Source organism: Erithacus rubecula, assembly GCF_903797595.1.
Source record: "Erithacus rubecula genome assembly, chromosome: 2".
Lineage (NCBI taxonomy): Eukaryota > Metazoa > Chordata > Aves > Passeriformes > Muscicapidae > Erithacus > Erithacus rubecula.
Window position 1 is genome coordinate 184563 of NC_136685.1, and position 27796 is coordinate 212358.

Genomic DNA, 27796 nt, shown 5'->3' on the forward strand with positions numbered 1-27796 from the left:
TTTGGGGTCATTCCTTTGGGGTGTGTTTGGGGTCAGTGATTTGGGATGGATTTGGGGTTTTTTCCCTTTGGGGTGTGTTTGGGGTCAGTCCTTTGGGATGGATTTGGGTTTTTTTCCCTTTGGGGCGTGTTTGGGGTCAGTCCTTTGGGATGGATTTGGGGTTTTTTCCCTTTGGGGTGTGTTTGGGGTTTTTTTCCTTTGGGATGGATTTGGGGTCACTCCTTTGAGGTCGGTGTTTTGGGGTGTGTTTGGGGTCAGTGGTTTGGGGCGTGTTTGGGGTCAGTGGTTTGGGGTCACTCCTTTGGGGTGTGTTTGGGGTTTTTTCCCTTTGGTGCGCGTTTGGGGTCAGGGGTTTGGGGCGTGTTTGGGGTCAGGGTTTGGGGTCACTCCTTTGGGGTGTGTTTGGGGTCAGTCCTTTGGGGTGTGTTTGGGGTCAGGCTTTGGGGTCAGTCCTTTGGGGTGTGTTTGGGGTCAGTCCTTTGGGGCGTGTTTGGGGTCAGTGGTTTGGGGTCAGTCCTTTGGGGTCAGGGTTTGGGGTCAGTCTTTTGGGGCGTGTTTGGGGTCAGGGTTTGGGGTCAGTCCTTTGGGGTGTGTTTGGGGTCAGGGTTTGGGGTCACTCCTTTGGGGTGTGTTTGGGGTCAGGGTTTGGGGTCAGTCCTTTGGGGCGTGTTTGGGGTCAGTCCTTTGGGGCGTGTTTGGGGTCAGGGTTTGGGGTCACTCCTTTGGGGTGTGTTTGGGGTCAGTCCTTTGGGGTGTGTTTGGGGTCAGGGTTTGGGGTCAATCCTTTGGGGTGTGTTTGGGGTCAGGGTTTGGGGTCAGTGGTTTGGGATGTGTTTGGGGTCAGTCCTTTGGGGTCAGGGTTTGGGGTCAGTCCGTCCGGCAGCGCACGCCCGCGTCCTCGGCGTGGCCGCAGTTGGTTCGGCCCCATCCCGAGAAGCTGCAGAGATCCAGGGAATCCTCGGAGCCCGTGCAGGAAACATCGTCCATCCAGATCCGCCCGGAGCCTGCGGACACGGGGACACGGACAGACAGACACGGACAGACGGACACGGGGACACGGACACGGGGACAGGGGGACACGGGGACACGGACAGACAGACAGATGGACACGGGGACAGGGGGACACACGGACACACAGACACGGGGACACACGGATACGGGGACATAGACACGGACACACGGACACACACAGGGACACACGGACACACAGACACACACACGGACAGACGGACACACACATGGACACACACACGGACAGACGGACACACACATGGACACACACATGGACACAGGGACACACACAGGGACACACACATGGACACACACACGGACAGATGGACACACACATGGACACACACATGGGCACATTGAATTCCGCATTGATTAATGCCAGATGAATTCTGGGTTAATTCCGGAATAATTCCAGATGAATACTGAATAATTTCCGGAATGATTCTGGATTAACTAATCCCGGATGAATCCCGAATGAATTCTGGATGAATGCTGGATTAATTAATTCCATATTAATCCCAGATTAATCCTGGATTAATTTTGGATAAATTCTAGGTTAATTAATTCCAGATGAATTCCAGGTGAGTTCTGGATGAATTCTGGATTAATTAACCCCAGATCAATTCTGAATTAATCCCAGATGAATTAGTCCCAGATGAATTCTGGATGAATTCCGGATGAATCCTGTCTTAATAAATTCTGGATTAATCCCAGATTAATCCTGGATGAACTCCAGATTCATTAATCCCGGAGGAATTCTGGGAGAATTCTGGATGAATTCTGGATTAATTCATTCCAGATTAATACCAGATGAATTCTGGATGAATTCCAGATTAATTAATCCTGTCTGAACTCTGGGTGAATTCTGGATGAATTCCAGATGTATTCCATATTAATTACTCCTGTGTGAATTCTGGATGAATTCTGGATGAATTCTGGATTAATTAATTCCGGATTAATCCCAAATTAATCTTGGATGAATTCCAGATGAATCCTGGATGAATTGTAGATTAATTATCTGGGTTAATCCCAGATTAATCCTGGATGAATTCTGGATTAATTAATCCCGGGTGAATTCTGGACGAATGGGGATGAATTCCAGATTAATTAATTCTAGATGAATCCTGGATGAAATCCGTATCAATCCCGGATCAATCCCGGGTGGATTCCGGGTGAATCCCGTGTGAATTCTGGATGAATCTTGGGTGAATTCACCCCGGATCAATCCCAAGCGAATTGTGGGTGAACCCCGGGTGAATCCCGGTTGAATCCCAGGTGAATCCCGAGTGGATTCCCGGTGAATCCCGGATAATTCCTGGATGAATCCCGTGTGAATCCCGGGTGAATTCACCCCGGATCAGTGCCGGTGCATCCTGGATCAATCCCGTGTGAATCCCGGGTGAATCCCGGGTTAATTCACCCCGGATCAATCCCGGGTGAATCCCGTGTGCACCCCGGGTGAATCCACCCCGGATCAGTCCCGGTATATCCCGGATCAATCCTGTGTGAACCCACCCCGGATCAGTGCCGGTACATTCCGGATCAATCCCGGGTGAATCCCGGATGAATCCCCGATCAATCCCTGGTGAATCCCGTGTGAACCCTGTGTGCACCCCGTGTGAACCCACCCCGGATCAGTGCCGGTGCATCCCGGATCAATCCCGGATCAATCCCGGGTGAATCCACCCCGGATCAGTGCCGGTGCATCCCGGATCAATCCCGTGTGAATCCACCCCGGATCAGTGCCGGTGCATCCCGGATCAATCCCGGATCAATCCCGGGTGAATCCACCCCGCATCAGTGCCGGTGCTTCCCGGGTGAATCCCGGGTGAATCCACCCCGGATCAGTCCCGGTGCATCCCGGATCAATCCCGGGTGAATCCACCCCGGATCAGTGCCGGTGCATCCCGTGTGAATTCCGGGTGAACCCACCCCGGATCAGTGCCGGTGCATCCCAGGTGAATCCCGGGTGAATCCACGCCGGATCAGTGCCGGTGCCTCCCGTGCCCCCCGGCGCTGCCCCACCTTGCCCGAAGCGCGCCATGCGGAACACGTCGGCGGCGCCCGCGTAGCCCAGCATGCGGCACGCCACGTCGCCGTCCTTGCTGTCCCAGCCGTCGTCGCAGACCGAGCCCCAGCGGCGCTCGTGGAAGATCTCCAGGCGCCCCTCGTGCGCCCCGGAGCCGTTCACCAGCCGCACCGAGCCCTCGGACGGAGCTGCGGGACGGGCGGGAATGAGGCGGGAATGGGGATGGGATGGGGAGGCACCGCGGGGGCGGCATTGCCATCCAGGGTGATGTCATTGTCATTGTCATCATTGTCATTATCATTATCGTCATTATCATCATCATCGTCATACATGGTGACAGCATCATCACCATCATCCGTGGTGACATCATCCATGGTGACATCCCCAGGGATAGTGGCATTCCAAAGGGATGGTGACATCATCCATGGTGACATCATCTGTGTTGATATCATCCATGGTGACATCTCAAAGAGATGGTGACATCATCATCATCATCATCCCTGGTGACATCCCCAGGGATAGTGACAACTCAAAGAGATGGTGACATCATCATCATCCGTGGTGATATCATCCATGGTGACATCCCCAAGGATAGTGGCATTCCAAAGGGATGGTGACATAATCATCATCATCATCATCCATGGTGACATCATCCCTGGTGACATCATCCCTGGTGACATCCCCAGGGATAGTGACATCTCAAAGAGACGGTGACATCATCATCATCATCATCCATGGTGACATCCCCAGGGATAGTGGCATTCCAAAGGGATGGTGACATCATCCATAGTGACATCATCCATGGTGGCATCATGCATGGTGGCATCCCCAGGGACAGTGACATCTCAAAGAGATGGTGACATCATCATCATAATTATCATCATCATCCATGGTGACATCTCCAGGGACAGTGGCATTCCAAAGGGATGGTGACATCATCCATGGTGACATCCATGGTGGCATCTCAAAGGGTTGGTGACATTGTCCATGGTGACATCACTTGTGCTGACATCATCCATGTTGTCATTATCCATGGTGACATCCCCAGGGATGGTGCCATCTATGGCAGCATTCCCAAGGGACGGTGCCATCCATGGTGACATTCCCAAGGGACAATCCCATCCATGGTGCCATCTCCAAGGAATGGTGAGATCACCCATGATGGCATCATCCATTGTGGCATTCCCAAGGAATGGTGACATTCCTGGTGTCATTCCCAAGGGACAGTGCCATCCCTGGTGCCATTCCCAAGGGACAGTCCCCTCCATGGCGTCATTCCCAAGGAATGCTCCAGGGGACTGCGGGACAGATGGAGTGTCCCCAGGCTGGGATGGCCCTGGGATTCCATGGGAATGTCCCCAAAGAGAAATGTCCCCAAAGAGTGATGTCCTTGGGACTCTAGGGGCAGTGTCCCCAAGCTGGGATGTCCCTGGAGTTCCACGGGAATGTCCCCAAGCCGGGATGTCCCTGGGATTCCAGGAGGAGTCTCCCTAGAGAGAAATGTCCCCAAGGAAGGATATCCCTGATTCCACGGGAATGTCCCCAGGCTGGGATGTCCCTGGGATTCCACGGGAATGTCCCCAAGCTGGGATATCCCTGGGATTCCATGGGGAATGGCAGGAAAACCCCGGGATGATTTTCCCATTTGCCTCAGGATTTCCCCCCTTCCCAGACTCCTGATTCCCAAAAATCTCCCCCAAACCCGCGCTGGGATCACCGTGGGCAGCGCCAGGAACTCACCTGTGCCAGTGGCAGCTCCTCGGTCCCCTTTGTCCCCTTTGTCCCCCTTGGGGCCGCGCTCACCTGGGCAGAGGAAAAACCCGGAATTGTTGGGATTTCCCATCCCGGCTCCGGAGGGACGGGGTGGCGGGATGGGAAACCCCAAAAATCCTCCGGGAATCCTTCCCTGTGGCAGAGGGAAGACAAAGGCTTGGTGGTCCTGTAATTCCTGATAGCAGATCCCACACAAGGCAACAAAACCTGGATTTTGGGACTAAATTCCTGATTTAGGGGATAAAAATGCCTCGTTTGGGGGTCAGGGATGGGGATGTGGCTTCCCGAATCCCCGAGGAAGAACCAGCCTCGGATCCATGGAAAAGGGCGGTGCCAGGGGGTCGGGAGCAGCTGGATAAACATTCCCAGCCATTCGATATCCCGGGAATGATTTAATATCCCAATAACGGATAAATCTCCCGCTAATGACCTCACTAACGAGCTCTGTCATTCCTTGGCTCTCCCGGAGCCTCCCCCTCCCTCATTCCCAGCTTTTCCAGAGGGCTCGGATTTGCTGATCCCAGCTTGGCTGAGCCTGACCCCCATCCCAAGGGAAGGGCTCGGGGATGCTCCAGGAACAGCAAGCAATCCGAAATGAGGGATGAAGGAAAGCACGGGATAGGAAACAATCCCAAAACAAACGGAGCTGGGCAGGAAATTCCTGCCCTTTCCCTGGGAGAGCGGGATTGTTCCCGCGGGCGGGCGCAGCTGTGTGGGATGAGGGAAAGCGGCCTGGAGCTGATGGGATCCAGATGGAAACGCCGGGAACGGAGCCAGGGATGCGGCTCCCGGCTCGGGATGGGCTCGGGATGCTGGAGCAGCCCCCGCGCCTCACATCCAGCCCGGGGAAAAAACGGGATCGGGAAGCCACAATTCCGGGTTGGATGGGCTGGGATGATCCGGGAAACGCCCTCATTTTGGGATGATCCCAAATTTGGGGCAGTGGGAAAAGGGGGATGGTCCCTGCAGGTGAGGCCCCACCTGCAGAGCTGCTCCAGCTCCGGGATCCGGAATCTGGAAGGAGAAATTCCAGAGGAGCTGCTCCCGGGGCTGGGAGAGCCGGATCAGGGGAGGATCCAGGGAATCCTCGGAGCCTTTGGCAGAGGGAAAGGAGAGCTGGGATTGGGGAAAGGGCTGGAGGGGCAGGAGCCAGGGAATGGCTCCACTGGGAAAGGGGAGCTTGGGAAGGGATTCCTGGCGGGGATGGAATTCCCAGAGAATCCCTGGCAGTGCCCAAGGAAAGGCTGGATCACCCTGGGATTGTGGGATGTGGAAGAGGATTCCTGTCCCTCAGCAATCTGGGAATCCTGGAATGGTTTGGGTGGGAAGGGACCTCAAATCCCATCCCACTCCAACCTCTCCCTATCCCAGGGTGCTCCAGCTTTTCCCTGGATGATCCCAGGGATCCGGGGCAGCCACAGCTTCCCAAGGCTCCCCTCTCTCCTTCTCTCCTCCTTTCCCCTCTCTTCCCAGGAATTCTCTGGTGGGATTTACTTGGTGGCTCCAGCTCCTGAAGTTGGGCTGCAGAACATCCCAAAAATGAGATAAAATTCCCTGAGAGCCTGGAGGGACCCTCGGGGCTGGGACAGAGCTGGAAATTTGGGAAAAACCTCTCGCAGTGCCTTCCCCCAACAACCAGGAATTGTTCCAGACAATTTTCCCATCTTTTTTTTTTTTTGGGGGGGGGATTGTGCACTAAATGTAGGCCCAGACACTGCAGCAGAGACCCTCAGCTCTTCCCATGGATCCACAGGGATTAGCGGATCCCAAAATCTTGGGAAAACCCCCAGGAGAATCCACCCATCCCCATCTGCCTGCAGGAGCATTCCCAAAAAGTCCACCCTGGGGGTGTTGCAGAAGGAATCTTCTCTTATCCCCCCGGATTTATTCCTGAATTACCAATCCCACCTTTTCTTTTTCCTTCTGTTTCCTCCTGTGTGTATTCCCTGCACGACCATTTCCATGGAAAAGTGGGAAACTTTCCTGTCCTCGCTTCCCAGCATCATTTTTCCCATTTGGAAATGAGAAAAAAAAATCGTCCACTGGGGTAATTTTGAGGGAACATCCACTGAAAATGGGAGAATTCCAATGAGGAAAAGGACTTGTGAGTCTGCTGTTCCAGCACTGGGAGAGGTTTCATTTTCCATGGATTTTTCCTGTGGCTCTTCCACATCTAAAACCCCCATCCCAGGATTGCTGGGATGCAATTCCCAGGGAACCAAGGGCTCAGAAGGAAGTCCTTGGAGAAGGGCAGGACAAGTCCTGGAGAAATTCGGGATTTAGGGCAAAGCCTGGCTTTGGATCCGTGCCCAGATCCGGGTCTGCTTCCCATAAATTCCAGAGAATCCCATAAACTGCCCGAGTGCTGCCAGAGGGGCTGGATTTTCCTTGGAAAAGGGGTTGGATGAACTCCTGCATTCCTGATCTCCGGGGGGAGGGAGGTGGGGATGGAATTTTGGGGGGGACACATTGGAGCCCTGGGAATGGCTTTGAGGTTTTCATGGAATTGCTGAGGTTGGAAAAGCCCTTGGAGAGCATCGAGGAGCTGGAGGCCCCCATTCCTGAGGGACTGAACTCCATGGGGGATCAGGGCTTGGAATGGTTGGGCTCAGAGAACTTTTCCAGCCTCAACAATCCAAGGATTCCTTGTGGAGCAAATCCCAACCCAACCCGCCGGGGATTTTAGGGATAATTTTCTGGATTTAAGGAGCTCTCAAGATGGGCCAGTGAGAAAATCCCAATGTTCTGGGGATGTTTCCGGGGGTTTTCCAACCTCCTGGAACAGCCTGGGGTAGTGGGACATGTGGAAGGGCGTGGAATTCAAGGATCCTTAGGATCCCTTCCCACCCAATCCCAAACCCAGCTCTTCCCAGGATGTTTTCCCTCCCTGCCTCCCCAGCAGGAATTTCGAGGCACAAAGGGGAGTTTTTGGGGTTGCTAATCCTGGAATTTCCCATCCCAGGTGTCCAGCACAGCCACATCCCGTGAAATCCTGGCTTCCTACTCCCACGAGTTTCCTGGGTGTGAGAAGAGGGGAAATGGCAGCGAGCCAGGAATGCCCCAGAAAACACCCGGGAGATGATTCCAAACCCCCAGGGAGCCCTGTGGAATGAGAGGACACCCCAAATCCATCTGTTCCCTCCAAGCCCCGCCCTCTGCCTGGCTGGTGTTAGAATTGTCGGGATCCTGCTTCCCAGGATCTCCTGGATCCCAGCCTGGATCTGTGTCAGTCCCTGGGTTGGGTTGATGTGACAGAAATGTGAATTCTGTTCCCATCTGTGGAGCTGGGTGGGGCAGTGATCCTGATCTCTGTGGGGATATCTCCTGTTAATGGACCATCTTTAAACCAGCTGGGCAATCATCTTTATCTTTCCACAGCCCATCCTCCCTCCAGCAGATATCTCCTGTTCATGGCCACTGAGTCCCAGGGCATGGCTGATAAAATTCCATCATCCCACTGGGAGATGATCCAGCCAGGGCAGGAGCCAAGCCTTTCCTAGCCAGAGAAAAACTGACATTTGGAACACCAGAGCAGCCTTTCCACTGGATTCCAGAGGAAAACCAGACCCTTCCACATCATCCCTGGAGCTTCAGAGGAAACTGCCCCTTCTCCAGGAGCACTGCTCCAGCTGAACCACATCTGCCCCTGCAGGAGGATGCAGCACCATGGAATGGGACTGTGCCACCACCCTGACTGAGTGACTGTGCCAGCTTGGATTCTGACTCTGGCAGGGCTGGGATTGTTCTGGGTAATACTGCATTGCTATTTTAATTTTCCTAGTGAAGAACTGTTATTCCTATTCTCAAATCTTTGCCTGAGAGCCCCTTAATTTCACAATTGTAATGGTTTGGAGGGAGGGGGTTTGCACTGCCCTTTGTTGGCAGACCCCTCTCCTCCCAAGCTGTACCTTTGAATCCGCGCATTCCCGCGGCGCCGCGAGGGCCGAGCTCTCCCTGGTCCCCCTTCAACCCCCGCGGGCCGGGGGGGCCCCTCTCCCCGGGGAGCCCTGGAATGAGAATGAGGACACAAATTCCAGCAGAATTCCGAAATTCCAGCACCAGGAGAACCCAGAGAGTCCGGCCCATCCTTTTCCTGCGCTGTCCTGGGATCCAGGGGGGATTTATCCGGGTGTTAAGGAATTTCTGAGCATCCTCAGGGTGGGGTGGAGGTAAATTGGGGTCCAGAGCTGGAGATCAGGGAAGGAAAAGCAGGATCCATCACAAGGAATTGGGATGTGTCCCCCATGAGCTCTGGGTCTCCTGAATCCATGTTGTCCAAGGGGTTGGGTATTTCCTGGAGAAGGAGGTGGATGGAAATCCTGGTGTGAGCATTCCTGAGGTGGGAATTGGGGCTGGAATTTGGGGACACCCCCAAACTTTGGAGGTGACCTCCATCAATGTGGGACCTGGACCTGACCTGGACCTGGGCCTGGACCTGGCTATGGAACTAGAACTGGATCTGGTCCTGATCCTGGACCTTGACCTGGACCTGGATCCAGTTGTGGATTTGGTCCTGGGCCTGGTCCTGGTCCCCGCACTAGACCTGGACCTGGATCTGCTCCTGGCTCTGGAATTAGATTTTGACTTGGACCTGGATCTGGTCCTGGATCTTGTCCTAGATCTGGATCTGGTCATGGACCTGATCCTGGTCCTAGAACTGGATCTGGTCCTGATCCTGGACCTTGACCTGGACCTGGATCCAATTGTGGATTTGGTCCAGGACCTGGTCTTGGTCCTGACACTGAACCTGCACCTGGACCTAGGTCTGGATCTGGGCTTGGATCTGGTCCTGGACCCAGACCTGGATCTGGGCAGGAGGGAAGGACGCTGTGCTGGAGAGGGGTTCTGGTGGGACCTGGGGCTGATCCCACTGGGATGATCCCGATCCTGACCTGGGGCTGGATCCAAAGCTCTGCCAGGACCCATCAGGCTCCATCCCTGTGGATTCCTGGGCACTGCTCCTCCCACCCTTCCTGGGCTGGGCTTTTCCAAACCTAGTCACGATCTTCCTCTGGTTTACCAGGAAAAACAGCCACCAGCAGGAATTCCAGCTCCAGCTCCAGCAGGGATTATCCAATCTTTCCCTGCCATGTCCATCCCGAGGAGGGATCAGGATTTCCGTGGGGCAGGGGTGGATTTTCCATGGAAAAAGGGATTTTCCAGGGATGCACCCGAACCCAACCTTCTCAGATCCAAATGGTCGTGCCCAAATCCCTAAAAACTCCAGGAAAAGACCAAAAAATCATGGCTCATTCCACAACTCTCCTGAAGGTGAACCCTCCTGGGACTGCTTTGTTTTTCTGTTTGAACAAGAGAAAAATGGGGGGGAAAAAAGGACAACCGAGGAAAAGAGCCAATATAATTCCGAGGGTTGTTACACCCAAGAAAAACAGCCGTGAATCCATCAGTGCCAGAAGTTCCAGCTGGCGGGAGAAGGAACTCGGGCAGCTGGAGGGGCTGTCCAAGGCAGATCAGATTTCCAGGCTGGCTCTGCCTCACTTGGCTGGGCCTGAGAAGGAGCAATCCCAAAATCCCAGGGTTTGGGCCCAAAGCAATCCCAGCAAGGTCACGGTGCCTCGGAATCCTTGGAGCAGGGGATTCCAGGGATGGATCTGGATCAGAGTCCTGTGGGGTGGGTTTGGAGCAGGGGATAACAGGAGTTGGTCTGGTCCTGGTTCTGGTCCTGGATTTGGACCTGGATCTGGACCCTGATCTGGATCCAAAACGGAATCTGGACTTGGATCAGGATCCAGATCTGGATCTGACACCCAAAGTCCTGTGGGGTGGGTTTGGAGCAGAGGATAACAGGGGTTGGTCTGGTCCTGGTCCTGGTTCTGGTCCTGGTCCCATTCCTGGATCTGGACCTGGATCTGGATCCAGATCCAGATCCAAAACAGAATCTGGACTTGGATCAGGATCTGGATCTGACACCCACAGTCCTGTGGGGTGGGTTTGGAGCAGTGGATAACAAGGGTTGGTCTGGTCCTGGTTCTGGACCAGACCTGGACCCGAATCTTGACCTTGAATCAGATGCAAATCTGAATCTGGCCTTGGATGGGGATCAGGATCTGGATCAGGATCTGGATCTGGTTCTGGCCCTGGATCTGGACCTGGTCTTGAACCTGGACCTGGATCCAGATCAGAATCTGGTTCTGCAGCTGGTCCTGGTTTTGGACATTGAACAGGACACGGTTCTGGATCTACATCTGGGTCTGGACTTGGACCTTCGCCTGGACTTAGACTCAGTCCTGAACCTGGACCCAGGCTTTGACCTGGATCTGAGTCTAAACCTGGATCTGGGTCTGGTCCTGGATCTTGACCCACATTTGGGTCTGGCCCTGGACCTTGACCTGGACGTGAATCCAGTCCTGGATCCGGCCCTGGAGTTGCATCCAGCGGGATCCCAGTGGATCCCTGCTCCCACAGGATGGATCCCGTCACCTCCACGGGATCAAAGCTGTCCCTGGGGGATCCTGCACCGCCCCCGTGCCATTCCCAGCCCTTGGAAGCAGAGCCAGCATTCCCAGGTTTCCCTTAAAACCAGAAACAGCTGGAGCCAAGTCTTCCTCAGGGTGGGAATGTCCTCTGGTGGCTTCCAATGGAATTCCTCCCAAAAACAATGGAATTAACAAGGGGAAAATTGCTGATGTTGGGAAAAACATCTCAGAAAAGTCTTGGAGCCAAGGCCCCTCTGCCGGGATCTGCCAGAGGGATCCAGCAGCAATTCCAGCCCTTGGAAGGCTCAGTTTGGGAATGGGGTGGCCAATTCCTGCTCCAGCCTGGCTGAGAGACCCTGGAATCTGGGAATATCCACATGGATTTCCTGGAGCTGGACGGGCGATGACATTTTTCCCTCCAGCACGGATATTCCAGGACCCAGGAGAGCAGATCCCAAGGGATGTTCTGGGAAGTCACCGGGAGTTTCCCATTGGGTTTGGATCAGGGTTGTTTCCAGATGGGATTTTGAAGGATTGTTTTCGGGGAATGTTTTCCTTACCTCGGAGGCCGGGGAGGCCGGGGAGGCCGGGCTCTCCCTCCATCCCTTCCGTGCCTCGGTCTCCTTTGGGTCCTGGCGGCCCTGGAACACAACGGGAATCACATCCCAGATCCCAAGGATCTCCAAAACAACCCAGGGACGAAGGAGCTGCTGGAGCAGTTTCCCCTGATCTTCAACTTGCAGGATTTCTGGATATTGAATTCCAAACTGGACTCCACAACCTGCTCTAAGTGCTGGGAAAATTCACCTGGAAGCTCCACCTTGAGCGCGACTCCGGGAATTTTCCTCTAGACCAAAAGTTGGGACATTCCCAATGAAATCATTGCAAGAAATCGGGGGAAATCTGCATTTTGGGAATGCACACAGAATACTGGAATTTTGGGGTTGGAAAGGATTTTAGGGATCATCCACACTTTCTATTTGTCCAGCTGGGATGATCCTCTGGGAATTCTGGAGGTGATCCTTTAGGAGAGGATTGTTAGCAGGGTTTTGGCAAAATCCCAGGAACGAGCATGAAAATCCCAGTTTTATCCCTCACCTTACAAAGGGTCAAATCCCAAAAGCTGGAAAAAATTGGGAGTCAAAACAATGGGAAGAAGGAATTTGAAGAGAAAAATGACAGAGGGGGAAATAAAATATTCCTGGGATGAGAGAAAACAGGCAGAGGCCAGGAAGGGTCATTCCCACCCATCCAGGGGAGGATTGGGAACTGTTTTCCTGGAAACCCTAAAAGATGGGAATCTGGGAAGCCAAAATCCAGCCAGGGCTCCAGGTGATGGAAAGGGTCGGGATATGCAGTGGTTTAAATGGATCAGGAATTGGGATCTGGGAATGTTCTGCAGCAATCTCTGGGATCTGGAGTGGGATCTGGAATGTGATCTTGATTGGGATCCAGAATGGGATCCGGAGTGGGGTCTGGAATGTGATCTTGATTGGGATCCAGAATGGGATCTGGGGTGGGATCTGGAATGGGATAATTATTGGAATCCAGAATGGGATCCGAGTGGGATCTGGAATGTGATCTTGATTGGGATCCAGAATGGGATCCGGAGTGGGGTCTGGAATGTGATCTTGATTGGGATCCAGAATGGGATCTGGGGTGGGATCCTGGGAAACATCCTGGGCTGGAGCTGGTTGGGGACAGGAAAGGATGATGGGAAATATGGAATTACTGGCCCTGCTGCCTCTTCCCCAGGGAACGAGCAGCTCCAGGGGCTGAGGGGATGTAGGGATGGACCCCAGATCCCAGGGATGGACCCCAGATCCCAGGGATGGACCCCGGATCCCAGGGATGGACCCCGGATCCCAGGGAGGGATCCTGGATCCCAGGGAGGGATCCTGGATCCCAGGGAGGGATCCTGGATCCTGGCAATGGATCCCAGGGATGGATCCTGGATCCTGGTAATGGATTCTGGATCCCAGGGAATGGACCCCAGATCCTGGCAATGGATCCCAGATCACAGGGATGGACCCCAGATCCCAGGGATGGACCCCAGATCCCAGGGAATGAACTCCAGACCTTGGGAATGGACACTTCCAGGGATGGGGCAGCCACAGATTTCCTGGGATCCTCCCAGGGCTGGTCCCATCCCAGGAGCAGCTCTTGGGACAGGACACAGGGAGCAGCTGGGCTGGAGGGAAACTGGGAAGGGCGGCTGGGAGAGGCTCCCGACCCTTCCCAGCTGTTCCCACCCCAGAGCTCCTGAGGCTCCCACCCGGGGAATCCCATTCCTGCTGCATCCCGGGAATTCCCCCTGGCGGTGATTCCCAAAACTCCTCCCTGTTGTCCTTCCCGAGCCACGGGAGGAGCTCAGAGCAATCCTTGGGTGCTGGAGAGGAGCCCGGGGACCTTCCCAAGCTGCCACCGCCCAAATCCAGGATCCAGGATATCCGAGGACAGCCGAGGGCTCGGGGAGAAGGAAAATCCAGGCGGGGAACGGCTCGGCCAAACCCAGGAACACCACGGACTCACCCAAGGACATCTGGAGCTGGGGTGAATCCAGCTGGGCACAAGGCCCCGGGAATTACCCGTGGGATGGGAGGAGGGGGAAGTTTGGGATGCCAGGAATGTGTCAGGGCTGATAAATCCGGCGCTGGCCCCGGGGAAGGGATTTGTTTTGGGATAAGGCGATTCCAGGGCTGTCGGGCTCTGTGACGGATCCCACCCTCGGTGGGCTCACCCCAGAGCAGGTGATGTCATTCCCATGGATGGGGAGGGAAAAGTGGGATCTGAGGAGTGGGGAAACAGGGAGATAACAAAGTGCTTGGGGCAGAGTGATCCCAGCACCCCAAAAACAGGGATTGGGAGCCACAGGGGTGAGGGAAAGGACCCCAGGAGATGCTGGGATTCCAGGGGATGGATCTCCTGGAGCAACCACATCCATCCCCTCCAGATCAGCAGCTGGAAAAGGGGAACGAGCCCTTGGCACCAGCTCTAGCCTTTCCAGCTGGAATTCCAGGGAATGAGCAACAGCCCGCAGGGTCTCTGCAGGTGCAGCAGGAGGAAAATGGGCAGGAGCTGCTCCCAACCTCCTGCTCCACCCCAGAACTGCCACTGGGATCTCCTGGGTTTCTCCATGGGCTTTCCCCCTTCCTGGCACAGCATTCCCAGGGAAGTTTTGGCTGCCCCTGGATGCCTGGAAGTGTCTAAAGCCGGGCTGGATGGGGCTTGGAGCAGCCTGGGGCAGTGGGAGGTGCTGGAGTTGGAAGGGGATGGGATTAAAGGGCCCTTCCCACCCAAACTATTCCAGGATTTGGGAAGGGCTGAGGGTGGAAAAGGAGGAGAAGATGGGATGGGGGAGGTTGGTTTTTCCTGACATCTTTGAGGGAACCTTGGGAGCTTTCTTCCAAACCACGGATGGTGAATATTTGGAGAATCCAAGGGAATGGAGACACCTGAGCAGGGATGGATGGGGGCAGCTCTGGGCCCCTCCTGACAGGAGAGCCCTGGAGGGGCTGCAGCGTGTCCAGGGAAGGGAACGGAGCTGGGGAAGGGGCTGAGCCCCAGCAGAGGCTGAGGGAGCTGGAAAGGGGCTCAGCCTGGAGAAAAGGAGCCTCAGGGGCACCTTGTGACTCTGAGCAACTCCATGGAAAGTTAGAGCCGGGTGAGAGTTGGGATCTGCTCCTGGAAAACAAGAACCAGGATGAGGAAACGGCCTCAGGCTGCGGCAGGGCAGGTTCAGTTGGATTTTGGGAACAGTTCCTTTGTGGAAAGGGCTGTGAAGGACTGGAACAGGCACAGAGCAGTTCAGAGTCCCCATCCCCGGCAGGATTAAAATCCACCCGGATTTGTGGCGGACACGGATCCACAGCCGGACTCCACGACCCCGGAGCGCTTTCCCAACCCAACAACCCCACGATTCCTCACCAACCCCACCACCCCGACCCACCCCATCCACACCCCGAGGCAACCCTTCCCATCCCCGCCTCTCACCGCGGATCACGGACACGTTCCGGAGCGCCGCGGAATGCTCCCAGTCCTTGAGGCGCAGCTCCTCGGTGACATTGTTGAGCACGGCCAGCTCCAGCCTCAGCTGCCTCTCCATGGCCGCCTGCTCCATCCTCACCCTCCTGGCGTCCGCGCTGGCGTTGCCCAGGAGCCCCTGCAGGTCCCGCAGCCGCGAGCGCTGCACTCGGACGTCGTAGGAGAAGCTGCGGTTCATGGAATCCACCTGCTCGCCCAGCGCCGCCGCCTGCTCGCCCAGCGCCTCCAGCCGCCCGCCCAGGTGGCCCAGCAGGTGCTGCTGGTGGTCCAGCAGCAGCCGGCTGCTGTTGGCTTCCACGGCGAGGCGGGACAGCTCCAGCTGGGCGGCGTCGCCCTGCTGGCTCAGCGCGTCCCGCAGCCGCGCCACCGAGCGCTCCGTTTGGCCCGCCTGGCTCTGCAGGCTCCGCAGGAGCCCCTCCAGGCGCTGCAGCGACCCCGACAGCAGCAGCAGCGACTCCGAGTGGTTCTGCAGCAGGTCCTGGAGCCGCCAGATGTGCTCCAGGAGGTCGCCCTTGGGCAGCGGGTGCAGCAGCTGCAGCTGCAGGTCCCGGAAGGTCTGGTTGAGCCGCTGGACGTTCCCCAGCAGCGCCTTGAGGTCCTCGGGAGGCGGCTGGGGCCGGGATACTGGGATGGAGGAGAGAGGAGGGGGGTGAGGAGGAGCCCTCGGGGGTGGGATCCTCACAAGGGCATTCCTGGATCATCAGTGCCTGGAGGGGAAATTCCCGCCCCAAAGGTTCCCCCCAAATCGGCCCCTCCTGGAATCCAAGGCTGGAGAAGGGCTGGAGAATCCTGGAGTGTTTGGGTGGGAAGGAACCCTGGAGTTCATCCCGTTCCAGGGACACTTCCCACGATTGGATCCATCCCTGTCCCAAATCCTCTCTGGGAAGGAATTTTGGGATCCGGGGGCTTCACTGGGAATTCAGGACTCCAGCAAGGGTCTCCCTTCCTTCTTCCATCCCCCAATTCCATAAAAATCCCTCGGGATGGATCCTGAGTGTCCTGGATCCCAGAATCCCAGAATGGTTTGGGTGGGATCCATGGACCTCAAATCCCATCCCAATCCCACCATCCCAGCGTGATCCAAACCCCATTCCTTGGATATTCCCAGGGATCCAGGGATTCTCTGGGAATTCCAGCCCAGCCAGGAATCCCAGCCCAAGCTCCCCTTTCCCAGTGGAGCCATTCCCTGGCTCCTGCCCCTCCAGCCCTTTCCCCAGTCCCAGCTCTCCTTTCCCTCTGCCAAAGGCTCCGAGGATTCCCTGGAGATTTCCTTAAACCCCTCGGAGCTGCATCCCACGGGATTTATCTGCTGGGACACAGAACCCCAGCCTGGAGCCATCCAGCACCTCCAGAGGATCCTGGAATGGTTTGGATGGGATTCACGGACATTCAATCCCATCCCATTTCCAACACTTCCCCAATCCCAGGGTGCTCCAATCCCATCCAACCTTCCTTGGACACTTCCAGGGGCTCAGCAGTGGCAGAGATGTCCCTGGGAGGTGTCACCTGCCCCAGGAGGAACAGACTCCATCAGGATTTTCCAGGTGCTTCCCCATGTTCCTGGCTGTTGGGATCTCCCCCTTTCCTTGCTCCAAACAGACCCAATCCTGGCTCCTTCCCACTGGGATGTTTGGATCCCAGTGTTTACACTCAGTTTTCCCTTCTGGATGCAGGTCCTGGATCCGAGCTCAGCCCTGGCTCCCAGATTTCCTCAGAGCTGGGTGTGGTTTTCTGGCAGCTTCCAAGCACCACATCCCACAAATCCGGGGCTGCCAGGGATCTTCCCGAGGGACAAACCCAGCCCAGCTCCAGAGTGTCCCTGTCCAGGCACTGTCAGGAGGTTTTTTTTTTGAGGGAGGAAACCCATCCCAGCTCTGGAGCATCCGAGGGTTTCCAGGGCTCTTTGTAAAAAAAAAAAAACCAACACGACCCAGAGTTGGGAAGAGCCCAGGAAACCCTCAGGATGGGGATGGGGATGCTCCAGAACATCCATATCCAAGGGCTGCCAGCTCCAGAATATCCACATCCCACATCCCAAGGATTTCCAGAGCTCTTCCTAAAAGAGCAAACAACCCAGAGTTGGGTTTGGGTTTCTCCATTGGCAAAAGCCCAGGAAATCCTTGGGATGGGGATGTGGATTCTCCAGAACATTCCCATCTCAAGGGTTTCCAGGGCTTTTCCTGAGGGAGGAAACCCAATCCCAGCTCTGGAACATCCACATCCCACATCCCAAGGATTTCCAGAGCTCTTCCTAAAAAAGCAAACACAATCCAGAGTTGGGTTTGGGTTTCTCCATTGGGAAGAGCCCAGGAAACCCTCGGGATGGGGATGTGGATTCTCCAGAACATCCAAGGGCTGCCAGGGCTCTTCCCAAGGTAGGAAACCCAATCCCAGCTCCAAAATATCAATGTCACACATCCTGAGGGTTTCCAGGGCTCTTCCCAAGGGACAAACCCCACCCTGGCTCTGGAGTATCTGCCTCCTGCATCCCAGGGATTTTCTCTGAGGAAGGAAACCCAGCCAGACTTGGAACCATCCTCATCCCAAGGCTCTTCCCAAAGGAAGGAGCTGATCCTGGCTCAGGAACATTCACATCCCAAACCCTGGGGCCACCAGGAATCCTGAGGGAATAACCCAACCCCAGCTCTGGATCAATCATCCACATCCCACATCCCAAATCCTGAGGCCACCAGGAATCCCAGAGGAATAAACCAACCCCAGCTCTGGATCATCCACATCCCAAATCCTGGGGCCACCAGGAATCCCAGAGGAATAACCCAACCCCAGCTCTGGATCAGACCACATCCCAAATCCTGGGGCCACCAGGAATCCTGAGGGAATAACCCAACCCCAGCTCTGGATCATCCCACATCCCAAATCCCGAGGCTCCTCCCAAGGGAGAAATCCCACCCCAGCCTGGGACCATCCTTCTCATCCCCTCTATCCCTTCCTGGCCCTGTACCAAATCCCAGAATTCCGGGGTTCAGGGAGGAAACCTGGGAATTTGGGCAGAACCTCCTGCCCTCAGCAGCTCCAGCCACCCCAAAAATCACAAATCCAAACCCCAGCCCCCCATTCTGCATCCCAGGAATGTTGATCCTGGAAATCACAGGAAAGGGAATGTTCCTCAACCTCAAGACAGGAAACCCCAAGCCAAACCCACAAAAATAATGGGAATTGGGCTTTTTTCCTTAAATAAAATTAATTATTCCCATTGTTCTTCGAGCTTGGGCTGGAGCAGAACCCCCTCAATTCCATGGGGGAGAAATGGAGCAACCTGGGATGGTGGAAGGGATTCCTGGGGATGGGAATTGGGATGGGATGATGGGATGATGGGGTGGGATGATGGGGTGGGATGATGGGATGGGATGATGGGATGGGATGATGGGATGGGATGATGGGATGGGATGATGGGGTGGGATGATGGGATGGGATGATGGGATGGGATGATGGGATGGGATGATGGGATGGGATGATGGGGTGGGATGATGGGATGATGGGATATTGGGATGGGATGATGGGGTGGGATCAAAGGTCCCTTCCCACTCAGACTATTCCAGGATTCTGGGACAAAGGACGCTCAGAATGTGTTCAGAGGGATTTTTATGGAATCCAGGGATGGAAAAGGGAGGAAAAGGCAATGGAGACCCTTCCTGGAGCCCCGAGATTCCCAGTGAACCCCGGGGTTTTCCTTGGGGCTGCATCCCATGGGATTTGTGTGCCGGGACACAGAACCCCAGCCTGGAGCCATCCCAGCAGCTCCCCAGGATCCTGGAATGGTTTGGGTGGGATTCATGGACCTTCAATCCCATCCCATCCCAACTTCCCCTGATCCCAGGGTGCTCCAAGCCCTGTCCAAGCTGGAATCAGGCTCTTCCAGGCATCTTTACAATCCCTGCTCAAGGATCCCACGTTTTGTCCCGGAATTCCAGCTGGGATTCTTTTCCCAGGTCATGGTGAGGTTGGGTTCCCCCTGCTCATCCCAGTTTGGCCCTGGGATCCCTGGGGGGCTCAGGTGGAACAGATCCCATGGGAAGGATGGAAAACTACAGGGGGAAAAATATTCCTTGAGGGAAACCATTGAGATATTTGGGATTTTACTGTTATTTATGAACAAACGAGAAAATTCATGAAAAAAGGAGGGAACAGCCTCCAGTTTTCCAGGGAAAGTTCAGGCTGGAATTAGGAACAATTCCCTCAGGGAAAAGGTTGTCCAGGGCTGGAATCCCCATTCCTGACGGGATTTGAATCCATGTGGGTGTGACACTTGGGGACATGGATCAGGGACTCAAGGGGGTCCAAGGAGTTTTCCAGCCCCAACAATTCCATGAAAAAGTTGGAGATCCGAGTCCCCCAGCCACAGGCTCGGAGGCTTTTTGGGGGATTGGGGGACAGGGATACAGGGAATGTGAGTTCCCAGGGTCCCCTGTGGAAAACTCTGGGTCCAGGGAGGAAAATATCCCATTCCTGCTGCTCCAGAGGATTTCCTTGGATTTTTGGCACTGGCCCTTTTCCCAGCCTCTTTTTGCAGGAAAGTTACGTGCCCCAGCTGGATCCCAAACAATTCCTGGCCAAACCCACCCCCCAAAAAAATCCAGGATGGGTTGGAGAGGGCTTGGAGCAACCTGGGATGGTGGGAAGTGTCCCTGTGGAATTACAGACCCTTCCATGTCCCTTCCCATTGGAATAATTCTGGGATTCCAAGCATCTTTCCGTGCCCCTTCCCCTCAGGTGGGAGAGAAATTCCTGATCTGTGGGAATTTCTGGGAAGGGGCAGGAGCAAAGCCATCCCTGAGGATGGGACCACCCAGATCCTGCCCAAATTCATGGAAAACTCCCACTGGAGGGGTTGAGGATAGCCCAGGGAGAGCATTCCCAGCTCTCCAGGAGCCCAGAAAGGGATTTCCCATGGGAAACTCTGGCATGAAGGTGTCCATGAACATTCCCAAAATTCCAAGGACCACCAGCTCCATGCCCTGAGGCTGTGTCCCTGTGGCTCCCAGATGGATGATCCCTTTATCCCACACCCTCCCATGGTTTTCCAGCTGGGACAAACCCTCTGGACCAAAACCCCCAGCTCAGAATTCCAGGATTTGGCCATCCAAATCCAAATCCAAAGGGTTAAAATTATCCAGAGGGTTAAAATTCCACATCTCCAGGGAGCCACAACCACGGGGACGCTTTCCCTGATTTCCCTCTTCCCTTTTCCAAGACTCTGGGTGACAACCCGGGGGCAGAGTTGGTTTTCCTGGGGTTTTCCTGGAATCCCTCCAGTCCTGGGAGGTGGGAATTGAACGATTCCCGGTGCCAGAGGATGTTGTTGTTGTTCCTGGAGCCGGGACCGGAGCTTGTCCCGAATCCACAGCATCCCTCACCCCAGCCAACAACAACATCCAAACAATGCACAGCCAGGGTCAGTGGGAGAGGCTCAAAATTCCAGCAAAATCTTCTCCAGCCTTTCCCAGCCCTTGGAGGGCAGCTGGGGGAATTTGGGGATGGAAAAGGGGGGGTTCACATCCATTCCAGCCATGGAAAACGGGATAAACTTTGGGAAGGAGGGGTGGGAATGAGGAGCTGATCCGTGGATTTGGTGTTTTCTGCCCATCAAGGGAGATCCTGGGATTGGGGATGAAACCAGGAATTTCCCAAATTTCTTCCAGGATGACAAGGGGGAAACAAGGAGGATGCACCACAGGTCCCATGGAATGGGATGAGCTGGGTAATTCCCGAGGGGCTGGGTGGGAATTCCAGGCATTCCCGAGGGGCTTTGAAATCCCTGCACTCACCAAAATTTGGGAAAGGGGAGACAGGAGCCCTGGAATGTGCGGGGATAACTCCCTGCCTGCATCCCATCGCCCTTATCCAGGGAAAACCCAGCGATGGGAACAACTCCAGCTCTGAGCAGGCAATTCCCAAACCTCTCCTGAGCCTCAGCATTCCCAGCACTCCATCCTCAAACCCTGCAGCAGTCCCAGCCTAACAAAGACTGAGCCTGAGCTGCTCCCTGTTAAACCGAGTGTGGCAGAGACCCTGATCTCTGTTGGGATATCTCCTGCTAATGGGCCATTGTTAAACCAGCTGGGCAATCATCTTTATCTTCCCACAGCCCATCCTCCCTCCAGCAGATATCTCCTGTTCATGGCCACTGAGTCCCAGGGCATGGCTGATAAAATTCCATCATCCCACTGGGAGATGCTCCAGCCAGGGCAGGAGCCAAGCCTTTCCTACCCAGACAAAAACTGAGATTTGGAACACCAGAGCAGCCTTTCCACTGGATTCCAGAGGAAAACCAGACCCTTCCACATCATCCCTGGAGCTTCAGAGGAAACTGCCCCTTCTCCAGGAGCACTGCTCCAGCTGAGCCACATCTGCCCCTGCAGGAGGATGCAGCACCATGGAATGGGACTGTGCCACCACCCTGACTGACTGACTGTGCCAGCTTGGATTCTGACTCTGGCAGGGTTGGGATTGTTCTGTGTAATACTGCATTTCTATTTTAATTTTCCTAGTAAAGAACTGTTATTCCTAATTTCCCAATCTTTTCCTGAGAGCCCCTAAATTTCACAATTCTAATGATTTGGAGGGAGGGGGTTTGCATTCCCCATTTCCAAGAGAAGCTCCTGCCTTTGTTGGCAGAGCCCTCTCCTCCAAACCAGGACACTGATGTTCCCTCAATCTCTTGATCCCAAGGAGCTCAGAGCTCCTCAGAGTTCTGCTGCATCCCAACTTTCCCTCCCTGGAAAACCCTGGAAAAGCAGGCAGCAATTCCAAGGAACTCCCAGTTCTGGGAGCATCCCGGGAGGAGCCGGCCCAGCCTCACCTTCCAGGATGAAGATTCCCACCAGGATGAGGAAGACCAGGAGGTAAAGTCCCACCACGGAATATTTCAGCGCCGCCACGGAGCCCAGCCGGCCGCAGCATCCCGAGGGCTTCATCCTCCGGCCGGGATCTGCGGGATCGAGCGGGACACGGCGTGAGGGAGGCTGAGGGAATGCTGAGGGAATTATTGGGATCATCCCTGACATGGATGGCATGAGGGGATCCATCCCAGGAAGTGTCCAAGGAAAGGCTGGATGGGATTGGAGCACCCTGGGATTGGGGAAGTGTTGGAAATGGGATGGGATTGAATGTCCGTGAATCCCATCCAAGCCATTCCAGGATCCTCTGGAGCTGCTGGGATGGCTCCAGGCTGGGAATCCCAGCAGACAAATCCTGTGGGATGCAGCTCCAAGGAAAACCCTGAGATCCAGGGAATCCTTGGAGCTGCTCCCTGAGCCTCAAGGGGCTCCAGGAGAGCTGGGATTGGGGAAAGGGCTGGAGGGGCAGGAGCCAGGGAATGGCTCCACTGGGAAAGGGGAGCTTGGGAAGGGATTCCTGGCTGGGCTGGAATCCCCAGGGAATCCCTGGATCCCAAGGAAAGTTGGAGCAGCCTGGGATAGGGAAAGTTGTCCCTGCCCTTGGAATGGGATGAGTTTGAACTCTCTTCCCTCCCAAGCATTCCCAGCTGGATCCTGGCAGGAACCCTGGATTTCTGGGAGCAGCGTCTCCCAGACTTTCCCTCCAGCTCAGATCCACCTTTCCCAGATCCAAGTTTCCCCCAGGAGACACCCAGAGGAGATGGAGGCAAAGCCCAAATTCCCACCTGGAGCCGTGGGTGCCTCCATCCCGGTGTTTTGTGCTCCTTGGAACTCCGAGGCTCCAATCCAGAGCCCCTCACCCCACACCAGAGGGGGAACCTCAGATCCCAACCTCCTGATGGAGACAGCACTGATCCATGGCTGGATCCAGCCTGGAGAGTCCCTGATGGGATTTAGGATTTCATTCCCTGTCCAGGAGAAAATCCCAGCTCCAGCCTGGCCCATCCCCACTGGGATTTGGGATCTCATCCCATGGCAATTCCCAGCTCCAGCCCAGCCCAGCCCCGCTGGGATTTGGGATCTCATCCCATGGTAATTCTCACTTCCAGCCTAGAGCATCCTTGCCAGGTCTTGGGATCTCATCCCATGGCAATTCCCAGCTCCAGCCCATCCCCATTGGGATTTGGGATCTCATCCCATGGCAATTCCCAGCTCCAGCCTGGCCCATCCCCATTGGGATTTGGGATCTCATGCTGTGGCAATTTCCACTTTCAGCCTGGACCATCATTGCCAGGTTTTGGGATCTCATTCCATGTTCAGGAGCAATTCCCAGCTCCAGCCTGGTCCATCCCCATTGGGATTTGGGATCTCATCCCATGGCAATTCCCAATCCCAGCCTGGCCCATCCCTGCTGGGCAATATCCATGTGGGATCTCTCCCCATCCCAGTGGGATCAATCTGCCCCTTGGAGTTCCAGGGATGGAATTGGGGGAATCCCGGCGTTTCAAGGACCCTCCCCCACTGCATCCTTGTGTGTCCATCCCGGGAATTCAGGGGTGTTTGGAAAAGCCTCCAGCCTGGAAAGGGTTACGGTGGGCGGATCCCAAAAACTCAGCCAGGCTTTGGAGCTCGGGAATGACCCCGGCATGGAGCGGCGATCCCGAGGGAATCCGGCTCAGGTGGGACCCGGGATCAACACCTGGATCCCCTCCCGGAATTCCCGGAGCCGCGGGATGAGGAGAGCGCCGATGTTTTCCTGACTTTCCGCCCTTCCAGCGGCTCCGGGCGGAGCTGGCGGCGCGCCCCGATCCTCCCACTCCCATTCCCGGCCCTTGGAAGCGCGGCCGGGAGGGTTTGCCCGTGGAAAGGGACGGGATCCAAGGAATAGCGAACATTTCCTGCCCCTGCCCAGGCTCCGGGGAGCGCGGCCGCGACCCGCCCGTTCCTCGGGATGCGGGAGGAGCAAAACAACCGGGATTCGGGGATTTGGATCCCCGAAACCCTGGAAAAGATCCGGGAATGCTGTTCCCGGGCCAGCAGAAGGTTTGGATCCCTCTCCCGATGAATCCTCACCCCCCCGGCGGGAGCTTTCCATAAATTCGGGCGGGATCCAGGTGGTCCCATCCTCAGGGATGACTTTGCCCCTGCCCCTTCCCAAAAATCCCGCTCCAGAGTCCTCTCCCATGTGAATGGGGATCCCTGGGGGTCAGTCCCGCTTTGGGATGAGCCCTGAGAATTCCAGGCGGAGTTCCATAAAAATCCCAAATCCAGGGAGGTACCTCCAGCCTTTACCAGGGCAAGGGATTTCCTGGGAATTCTGGGATCAGTCCTGGAGGACTCTGACTCTTCCAACTGTTTGCCCTTTGGAAAGGCTGGGAACAGCAGGATCGGGCCCTCTGTTCCCTGCGGGAAGCTGGGATGAGGCAGGAGCAGGGAGATCAACCTTTAGGAATGGGATCAACACTCAGGGATCTCCTGGGTGGGAAATTTCACCCTCTGGATCCCAAAGCTGCCTCTACACCCACAGGTCCCCTTGGAATCACCTCCGTGAGCCACTCACAGCATTCCCAGGAGGAATTTATTCAGGGCTGGATGTTCCCAGCTCCATCTGGAGGTGGATCCAGAGCTGGATCCAGAGCTGGATCTAGGGAAGTGGATCCAGAGAGGGATCCCAAGGCGGATCACAAGGTGGATTCAGAGGGGAATCTGGAGTTGGATCCAGAATTGGATCCTGAGGCAAATATGGAGGCAGATCCAGAAGAGGATCAGGAGCTGGAGCCAGAGGGGGATCCAGGGGGGGATGTGGGGGGGATCCAGAGGAGGATCCCAAGGTAAATCCCAAGGCAGATCCTGAGGGGAATCTGGAGCTGGATCCCAAGATGGATCCAGAGGCAGATCTGAAGGTGGATCCAGAGCTGGATCCAGAGTTGGATCTGGAGGTAGATCCTGAGGTGGATCAGGAAGCGGATCTGGAAGTGGATCCAGAAGCAGATCCTGAGGTAGATCCAGAGGAAGATCCAGGGGTAGATCTGGAAGTGGATCCAGAGGTGGATCCAGAGAGGGATCCCAAGGTAGATCCCAAGGGGGATAGCGAGGTGGATCCAGAGGGGAATCTGGAGTTGGATCCAGAGCTGGACCCCAAAGTGGATCTGGAAGTGGATCCAGAGAGGGACCTGGAGTTGGATTCAGAGTTGGATCCTAAGGTGGATCCAGGGGTGGCTCTGGAAATGGATCCAGAGAGGGATCCCAGGGTAGATCCCAAGGCGGATCTCGAGGCAGATTCAGAGTTGAATCCCAAGGTGGATCAGGAAGTGGATCCTGAGATGGATCCTGAGATGGATCCTGAGGCAGAACTGGAAGCAGATCTGGAAGCCGATCTGGAGGTAGATCCAGAGTCGGATCTGGAGGCGGATCTGGAGTTGGTGGATCCAGAGGCAGATCCGGAGTTGGATCCAGAGGTAGATCCAGAGATGGATCCAGAGTTAGATCTGGAGATGGTGGATCCAGAGGTGGATCCAGAGTTAGATCTAGAGGTGGATCCGGAGGCGGATCCAGAGTTAGATCCAGAGATGGATCCAGAGGCAGATCCAGAGTTAGATCAGGAGTTGGTGGATCCAGAGACAGATCCAGCGATGGATCCAGCGATGGATCCAGAGGCAGATCCGCCCTCACCGTCCTCGCAGAGGTTCAGCTTGGAAAGGCTCCGTCCCTCGAAGGGCTCGTCCAGCACGGATCCGTTCTCCCTCTCGGAGAAGGTGTGGAGGTACATGGCCTTGTTCTCCATCCTGCTGGAAAAAACGGGAATGTCACTGGAGCCTTGGTGAATCCCAACCCCGACTGATCCTGGGATGGAGCAGGGGAGACCCCACCTGCAGCTCCAGGATCCCAAAATCAGCGGGATATGGAGCTGGAGAGGAGATCCTGGAGCTGCTCCAGGGCTGGGAGAGCCGGGAATGTGCAGCTGGATCAGGGGAGGATCCAGGGAATCCTCGGAGCCTTTGGCAGAGGGAAAGGAGAGCTGGGATTGGGGAAAGGGCTGGAGGGGCAGGAGCCAGGGAATGGCTCCACTGGGAAAGGGGAGCTGGGGAAGGGATTCCTGGCTGGGCTGGAATTCCCAGAGAATTCCTGGTTTTGGAGCAGTGTTTGGAGCAGGGACAGATCCATGAGTCCATGCTTTCTCTGGGATTTCCCTGGGATTTTTCCCCCTCTGGAGTTTTGCCACCCCCAGCCCAGTTAAACCAGTAGCGCTCCCAGCTCCGGTCCCACTTCCAAAAGGGAAACCCCATCCAGGAATTTCAGGGGGATCCCTTAAATCTTGCCTGGGGGAGCCTGGGGCAGGAGAATCCCCCACAGGAATGGGGATAACGGGAATAGGGGCAGGAGCATCCTGTGGGAACCAGGAGAGTGAGAAACCCCTGCTGGAGATTCTCTCAGAACAGGAGAATCCCTTGGGAATATCTGGAATACCAGGGCAAAAAACCCTACAGGAATTCGGGACAGGAACTTCCCTGGGGAAACGGGCACAGGGAGAACCGGGATAGGAACCTGGGAGAGGGAAAACCGGGACAGAGGGATTGGGGACAGGAGCATCCCCCCAAAAACCGGGACAGAGGGACTGGGGACAGAAACATCCCCGGGAGAACCAGGACAGAGAAATTCGGGACTGGAGCACGCTGGGAGAACCGGTACAGAGGAATTTGGGACTGGAACATCCTCCAAAAAGCCGGGACAGAGGGATTCGGGACAGGAACATCCCCGGCAGAACCGGGACAGAGAGATTAGGGGTTGGAGGATTCCCAGGGAACAGGGACAGAGGGATTCGGGGCAGAAACATCCCCCAGGACACCCGGGACAGAGGGATTGGGGACAGGAACATCTCCCAAGGAACCGGGACAGAGGGACTTGGGACTGGAGCACCCCCAAAAAACCGGCACAGAAATATCCCCGGGAGAAACGGGACAGAGGGATTCAGGACTGGAATATCCCGAAGGAACCGGGACAGGGGAATTCGGGACAGGAACATGCCCGGGAGAACCAGGACAGAGGAATTCGGGACCGGAGCACCCCCGGCAGAACCGGGACCGCTGCACCTCCCTCCCCGCGCGCCCCCCGGGGCTCGGGGGGTCCCCCGGCCCCGCTTTCCCCCGGCCCCACTCACCCGCGGGATTTCCCGAACTTCCCGTGGCCTCTTCCCGGGATTTCCCTCAGTCCCCGGGCTGTGCCCCGGCGCTGGCCCGGACCGGGGGCCGAGCACGGCGAGGGGACCCCCCGGGCGGCGGAGGGGCCCGAGAGCCGCCCATGGGTGGGGGGTCCCGGGGCTGTGAGCGGGGCGCGCCCGGCCCGGAGCCTTTTGTAGGCGGGGAGAGGGAGCGGGGCCGGGATCCCCACGCCCCCTCCCTCCCTCCCTCTCTCCCTCCCTCCCTCCCTCCCTCCTTCCCTCCCTCCGGGGCCGCCCCCGCCGCCCCAGAGCCCGCCCCGGGCCGGGAGAGGGGCAGGGGAGGAGGGAAGTGGGAATGAAGCGTCCTTCGGGAAAACGGGGCTGGAAAATCTCCTGGGATAACCGGGATGGGAGAAATGCCGGGAAAAAACGGGGCTGGAAAATCTCCTGGGGTTATCGGGATAGGAGAAACTCCCGGGAAAAACGG

General features: G+C 56.0%; 1 protein-coding gene across 1 annotated transcript; it reads right to left on the bottom strand.

Annotated features, from left to right (window-relative positions):
* On the bottom strand, window positions 1-27550 carry SCARA5 (scavenger receptor class A member 5). Its single transcript, XM_079326032.1, has 10 exons — window positions 27310-27550; window positions 25824-25936; window positions 22115-22243; window positions 15244-15918; window positions 11811-11891; window positions 8722-8820; window positions 4781-4843; window positions 3037-3228; window positions 860-1004; window positions 1-76 (listed from the first exon to the last, which is right to left on the bottom strand). Exons 2-9 carry the CDS (start codon window positions 25933-25935, stop codon window positions 868-870), a joined length of 1488 nt encoding a protein of 495 aa, XP_079182158.1. The 5' UTR covers window position 25936; window positions 27310-27550; the 3' UTR covers window positions 1-76; window positions 860-867.
* Between the last annotated feature and the right edge of the window lie 246 nt (window positions 27551-27796).

Coding starts and splice junctions, on each gene's coding strand:
- SCARA5 (XM_079326032.1), bottom strand. CDS start 25,935: ATGGAGAACAAGGCCATGTACCTCCACACCTTCTCCGAGAGGGAGAAC. Junction 22,244..25,823: donor GCTGAACCTCTGCGAGGACG/GTGAGGGCGGAT, acceptor TCGATCCCGCAG/ATCCCGGCCGGAGGATGAAG. Junction 4,844..8,721: donor GGGAATGCGCGGATTCAAAG/GTACAGCTTGGG, acceptor TCCTCTGCCCAG/GTGAGCGCGGCCCCAAGGGG.